At 48.0% G+C, this 7,470-nt stretch overlaps 1 protein-coding gene across 1 annotated transcript; it reads right to left on the reverse strand. All coding sequences in view use genetic code 12, as the record gives it.

Moving 5' to 3' along the window:
- Positions 1 to 5,877: 5,877 nt before the first annotated feature.
- On the reverse strand, positions 5,878 to 7,185 carry DIURU_000895 (uncharacterized protein; the record flags this gene model as incomplete). The annotated part of the gene is made up of 1 exon (XM_034159193.1): positions 5,878 to 7,185. One exon carries the CDS (start codon positions 7,183 to 7,185, stop codon positions 5,878 to 5,880), a length of 1,308 nt encoding a protein of 435 aa, XP_034014307.1.
- Between the last annotated feature and the right edge of the window lie 285 nt (positions 7,186 to 7,470).

Here is a 7,470-nt window from a genome sequence, read left to right on the forward strand (position 1 = left end):
AGAAAGTATATCAGGGTCGGCGCCAGGCCACCAGATGCGCGCCGTGGCTGCAACTCCGTCATCAACCGGCTGTTATTACAACTAGCTGAGCGTAATGCCGGGCACCATTCCGCGCCATGGCAGCAACGCTGATCAACCGGCTGTTATTACAACTAGCTGGACGCGTTGCCAAACCCGAGGGGTAAGGAGGGCACTCACCAACCTTGCCGCTCAATGTGCCTACCTAACTTTAGGTCGGCATCCATCGTTTCCCTCGCGGGAGCGACACCCCGTCGAGGTCCACCCGGCCTCGGCACCCGTCGAGGTCCACCCGGCCTCGGCACCCGTCGAGGTCCACCCGGCCTCGGCACCCCTTGGTAAGGGCCGTTCGCCCTTACCCCCTCCAGTCCGCCGGTCTTAAACGACGTCGATCCGGGACCGCGGAAAAGTTGCTCAGGGTCGACACCTCAACCTACCGGGGCGTGCCACTGGGAAGTTGAGGCGGGATCAGACTCCCCTGCCAGACGTTGGGTGAGTTGGTCCCATCAAAGGGAAACAAGGGGAGTCGCTGGTACTCCCCTTTCCAAACGTGAGTGTCATTATATCTCCGTTGCCTGAGAATGTCAATTCAACTCCGATACGAAAGTATCCATCAGGCTTCCCTATCTAAACGTGAGTGTCTTCCGACAACCCTATCTGAACGAGAGTGTCATTGTATCTCCGTTACTTGAATAAGGGGTGTCAACCTATCTCCGTTACCTGAACGTTGAGCGTCATCCTATCTCCGTTCCCTGAATGAGTCAATCCGACTCCGTCACCTGAGAGAGTTATTCCGACTCCGGTAGGTGAACAAACGAGTGCAAAAGATGCCATTGCACGGGTAAGGTGGAGCACGGCCTTACCCGGTTCCTTGGACAGAAGCGCCGGCCCGCTGTCCTGGGAGTAGTTGGGGGCCGGCCTTCTGACGAGGGTACACTGGCACCTACCCATCCGATGAAGTAAACGGAGATAGGGTGGCCTTCTCTGGACGGTACACTGTCGGCCTACCGGTCAGAGAGGCGTAGTATAGGGTTGGCACCCATACTAACTTTCTAGGGGACGCTAGTCCACAATCAAAGTCGCTCCGGCGCAAATTGCAAGGTACGTATCGTTGACAAGTCTAACCAGCCAGGAGCAAAATACTAACACTCACCAGGGGTCCAGGCCCGTCCACAGTAAATGTGGGTCCACTCTATCTTTGAGTGGACCCACATTTACTGTGGATAGGGCGACCGGGTCATCAGGCGAGGGGTGATGAACTTAAACCACACCTTAGACGGTAAATGTTTTACCGACAAGGGAACAAGTAGTAATAAAATAGTACGTTTAGAAAGGTGTAGACAGTAATGAGCGGGATAACAGCTGAAGATTATCAACGACGTTTCGAAAAGGTAGCAGGGCTAAGACTAGCATCGTTTGGCTTCTTTCATCCTCTTACTTTAATCTGGCATCCATCATTTCTGATTCGGAATCCATTTCGGGAGTCACGGCGACTGAATTCAAAAAGGATGAGGCATAGCCATTGCGGAGCAAGGAGGGAGCAAACTCGACTTGAAAATTGACGGATGTGTTTGTACAGTGCCAAAATACGTATCAGGCAACTCTCTTCATCAATCAGGCTTCGTTTGGATCCATAGCGGGGATACCTTTGGTGGCTTCAAGTCCCACGGTGGCGGTTTTTTTGGTGAGGTGTAGCCGCGTGCGGCGTCCAATAAAACCCGCGCACTGCCGAAAAGGGAAAACATACAGACTATACCAGATATTGCAAGCGTCTACAATGGAATAGCCAAACGATTGGTGTATATGGTACATGTTTTGAGGAATGATAAATACGCCATGCCACACGCCCCATTTCCACAATGCCTGGAACCCATGACCGCTCATAAGGCATTGACTAAACTTGTCCCCATAAGTTCAGATGTCAGTGTTAAAATCATTCGCTTAAGCTAGCATTGTCATCAGCAATCATTTATAATCAATGGCTTTTCACCCACAGGACATCAATGCAGTTTTTGATGACTCCGATTCCAGAAGCTATGAAAGACGAGGTATCGAGCAAACTCACTTTACAAAGGCTTTGGATTCCATTGCTACGTATTCCAGCTTGACATTATCTACTTTCGGACGCTGGTGCTGAAAACATGTTTGTTGGTTTTCATTTCATTTTGACTTACTTGTACCGGTCCTACCTCTCGTTCACAGCAAATGACGGAGCTCGAGCATTCTTAGTAGTTTTTTTGAAGCATATTAATATCAGCAAGCACCCGTTTCACTTCCGACAATGTTGTTGCATTGCTATGAAACTCGATTCACAGCATAGCTGCGGTTGCTCAATTCCACCCATTGGATCTCGAAAACACAACGCTGGCATCACCAATTTCCAACAACTGAAACGTCTACCCAAATGTACCAGAAGAAAGCTGAACATCTTTGAGCTTGTGGTTTGTGTAAGGTTGTTGATGAAGTCGGTGGTACCAATATCGCTTGTTAATGGAAGTCATACGATCAAAGTCAACTACTGGCTGCGAAATACTATCCGCAAAGTTGAAACTCACTATATCACAGTTTTTTTGATTGATACAAACACTTTCAAGCCGAGTGGGCAACCTTCATCGTGATTAACATATAGTTGAGGGTATACGATGCTTTGACGAAACATACCTAACCAACCATAGGACCGGCAACCGAAAAAAGTAGATGTAGCTATTATCTAAGCTCAAAATAACCAATGAGTTAAATGTATGTTAGAAATTAGATGGACTATATTGTATGATTTATACCCAGGGCTCTGGCTACAAATCTACCTACCAATCCTTCAAGATATTGAAGTATCAATGCGGTTATAACGGCTTATCGTTGAGTACTTAGGATGGCATGACGTGTATTGAGTCGATGGTGAAGAAAGTGCTGAAACAAAGGTGGGTTCTCAAGGACTATATGATGGCGTAGTAGTTGTCGAAGTAGCTACTGAGGTGAGGCATTCTTCAAAGCACTGGTTTTCTAGTAACGTTGTTGACCGAATTTCAAACTAGTTGGCTCATATTCTTCAATTACAAGCGTGGTGGTGCTAGCACCCGTCTATAGCGCCTTTGTTCTTAAGCATTTCAAATCCATACAACCTCCGTTTCAAATCAGAAGTATACGAGTGACTTTAACGGGTTATAAGATGACATAGAAGTTGGTCAGTCAGTGCTGAATTTAAACTCAAGGGCCATACGTTAGCAATCGAGTTTGGGTCTTATGTCCCAGAATAATGTGGGTTGGGTTCAAGACAAATACCGCCTCATGAAGCTCATGTCTTGTACATCAAGTCCAATGACTCAGAATCCCACATTGGTGGCATTAAAGTCACATTAAATGATAGCACGCTTGACACTAGTACTGCTAAGTAATACTTCGCCTTTGTGGTCACAAAATAGGGTCAGAGGATGCGCGAATTTGGTCGCATCCCTGAGAATGCGATGAACAATCAGGATATCACGCGAAAAAGTCCATCAAACAGCCACACGACTAAGATAAAGCCATTAGTAACTCTGGGAAAGCCATTTGGTACTGCCAACACTGTTTAGTATCCCCTTAAGATGCTAATTTACCCCCATAAGGCGAGTAAAGTAGGTCTAAATGGCTGCGAATCACCTCTCATGCGTTATTTGCATGTCGTCATGCCGCAAGACTCAGTCCCCTTGCACTCAACATAAGCAGGAAGGGTGCCCTGCCGGGTCATCGACATTTTGCAATTTCCTGTGTCTAGCCAACAACACGACCCGCGTGCTCATAACAGACCACCCCTTCCATGTGAGCAAGGCAAATGAAAATCAGCTATATTCAAAGCAAATCACGATGTTAACGTGATTAATCAAAGCTGGTGTGGTTTTTACATCTCCACGCCACGTCGTCGACATCGTCGGACACCCTAAACACGACGTCAGGCGGCGGACTTCGTCCATACAGGGTCGCGCTCATCGAGGGATAAACAAACATGAAATTTCATGCCTGATGAGCAAGATGAAGGTCAAGACTCAACTTAATGAGGAAGATCAAGGTTTCCAGCTAATTTCCAAACCTTTCCTAAGCGTGTAAGGACCCTATTTCGCCAAGAACACGCCTGATACCCGTCCCTGGGTTCCCATCCATCAGCTAAGGCTTTATATCATACAACGCCACTCCCAGCGCTTGAAGAAAACCAACTACTGGTCCATGGGGCATTATAGAGCCCTTCTAGAGTCTCATTTGTTTTCTCCACGGTCAAATACCTCGTCCAGTGGCAAATTTCAAGGCACCCTCAATGGATGAACATACCAGGCAATAGGTTACACTTTTGAGCCCGTTAACATCGTGGGATATGTCGCCGTCATCACCAAGTATTATTGGACTGAATCGCCGTCTTGAGCTTCTACTGCTATCGCCGTTAATGTGACACCTCACCTTTCCATCGTGTGACATTGGTGTCCAACTCTTCCAACGACAACTGCAAGACCTCAACAAGCCTCAGCCAAACACATAGGCGTGGAAAACATGACAGTGTCAGCAGTCAGATGGTTGAGTTCTTTGGGGAGCGAACCACCTTCGCAAATATGTCAACAAATGAAAGGCAGAATCCGCTGAATGCGATAATAGATGACATCCCAAAAGACACTCAAGCTCAATACGATGGCTATGATCACTGGGAACGGCACGGCAACTTGTTTAGCCCATGGTTGGCGTCGGATCAATACCCAGCAGAGTAACCCGACGTGACACCCAGAGAGACCCCGAGCAACCTGAAAGTGCGAGGTAAAGTGGTTGTTGGCTGTTGATACCACGTATGGGGTCAATGATAAGCATCTAATGATGGGTCTGTTCTCCTGGGCATGGAAAACTGTACCCTCTATCGGCCACAACAGGTGTGGCGGGGAAGTCGTGAGGCTCGCGCTTTTGTAAACAGCGATCCAAACGACAATTGTGTGCAGGTATAGACACTTATGGGGCCCAGTGATTGATTAATGAAGGCAATGCTAAGTGGAGCCTATTATTGTGGATTTGTCGTTCGCTTTGTCGATACAGTTTTGTTGCTCCCCTCTCGGGGCTTACTGAAGACGCGTTTGTTCGGGTAAACGGATAACCTACGAGACGTAGTTGTCGATTGGTACGACTGTGTGCCTCCCCTTGCGAGCGAGATCCTGGGGAAACCACTCGTGCGACAGGGTAAGCAATCAGCCATCAACAGAAAAGATTGCTTTTCAAGGCGTCATTTTGAAGCTTGGACGCCGGTGACATTATCGATGGTAGCTATTTTGGTATTTCAGGATCAGATTTTACAATTTGCATGCTAGTCCTACTTATTTCGCCTGATTGGAAGCTCCAGTGAAATCTTGGTCATCGATTTCCACATTAGACGATTGCGCACCAAAAAAACAAAGGATAGGGGCAAGGGAGACACTAATAAACGACATATAGAAGTGTGCGAAGAGGCATCAGTAGTATGATTTTGGAGAGGTATAATGGATACTTCAGCTCTGCTATTGGCATTCGCTCAATAATTGCCTTCGTTATCCTCCATTACACTCAGGCATATCTTCCTGAGGCTGGCATGGATCTGCCAAGCCCGGAGAGAAAGCTGAAGCCCAATACAAACAACTTACTGTCTGCATCCGATGCCTATCCCCACTAACTATAACCGACTCTTAACTCCTGTATCGAAACCTATACTTTTCGTTTTCTAATTGTGAACGACAAATGTTTCTAAGCTGATCTAGTATTATTGAAGTGTGGTTTGCATGAAATGATTTACAACCAACGCTAATTTCAACTACAAGTATCTTTGTTTTTCACTTTTTGCATTACTATACAATATACTGAGAGAGTTCAATCTTAGTTGGCTTACATCCAGTCGTTAGCTGTACGAATCGCTATCCGAATTTCAGCTAACGTTTGCGGGTCTTGCCACAGAGAGCCTTTACCATTTTCGGGGGCTGCGATGCTGCCACCGTCAGTACGAGAATTTGAAGTCCCGGGACGGGTGGGGCCAGTACCAGCCCCAGGATTCAAAGTTCTCGCCACTGAGGCGGTGTCAGCACTGCTCCCTCCGACAGGACGAAAACGTGGAGTCTCGAGACTGGTGCGGCCAGTACCAGCCCCAGGATCCAACGTTCTCGGCCCTGTGGCGGCGACAGCACTACTACCTGCGACAGGACGAGAGTTTGATGTCCCGAGACTGGGGTGGCCAGTACCAGTCCGAGGATTCAAAGTTCTCGCCTCTGAGGCGATGGTTGCAGTGGGTGTCACTTCAGGGTAAAGCACTTTTGCGGCAGCATCTTCCATCAATTTCACGATGTCAGCGGCCACGAAGGGTTCCTCTTGCGGGTCACAGTCAAGCCTAACGTTTTCGAAATCACTACAGTCAAAAAGGTAGTCGCCAGCGTCGTTGTCATCTTCGCAGACAGGCAACTTTGAGCTCGAAAATTGCTCCTGCTTGATGAAAGCGGCACCGGCAGCGCCCTTCTTAACCAAGTGAGATCTGAGAACGATGGCGTAAAACACGAGACCCGCAAGGATGAAGCTCCAAGGCAGCGTCGCAGGACTTACCGAAATCGGCAAGCAAACGGGACAGGACTCATCTTGTTTCAACGGCAACAACTCCTTCACGACGCTGAAGACACGCAGAAGCGGCAACAGCGGCATGAAACCAAACAAAACCAGCGGGGAAAGGAACTTGGAAATCAGGTGCAACAGTGACACGATCTTATACAAAATCGGCGGGCTAAAGAGCTTGAAAATTAGTTGCAACAGCGACAAGATAGTGGACAAACTCGGCGGGGTAGGGAGGTCGAAAGTCTGGGACAGCAGTTGTGCTGGCGATGCAAGCAGCATCACCGGCGCCAGTGGGGTGACAACAATTGGGGACGGTGCCGACAATTCGGCAGGCACCACAAGCAGCAAATCCGCCAGCGAATTGGCCACTTGGAGGGTGGTGCCTTCAATGCGGAGGGTTTTCCTGACAGGCGGGGGAAGGGTGGGTTGCTCCAGGTACAGGGGCGGGACGGCGAGTTCGCCGTTGTAGATGATGAGGAAGACGGCAGCCTTGATGAGAACAATCAAGTGGAAGGGGGTGACTTCGATGAAGGCGTGGACGGTTTTGGTGAACACGAGAATAAGCGCAAAGGTGAAAACAGAGGTAGCGAACTTCATCGAAAAAGAGATGGTATGATTGAATTGATGGCATAATGACACAGCTTTATAGCGATCTTGGTGTTGGTGAAGCCATCGTGCATCAGGGTGTTTGGTGTATCCATCTCAGTGCAGTCACTAAGGTGCAGTCATTTCGGTGTAGTCATTTCTGTGCAGTCATCTAAGTGTAGTGAAAACCGTACATCAATGAAAAGTGACTATATTTTTTATTATTTCTTAGATATTGAGGGAAGAAGGTAGTCGATAGTCGTGTATAGTGATGATTACGTAACCCTATCTAAGAAA

Source organism: Diutina rugosa, assembly GCF_008704595.1.
Source record: "Diutina rugosa strain CBS 613 chromosome Unknown scaffold92_size19856, whole genome shotgun sequence".
In the NCBI taxonomy this organism is placed as follows: Eukaryota; Fungi; Ascomycota; class Pichiomycetes; order Serinales; family Debaryomycetaceae; genus Diutina; species Diutina rugosa.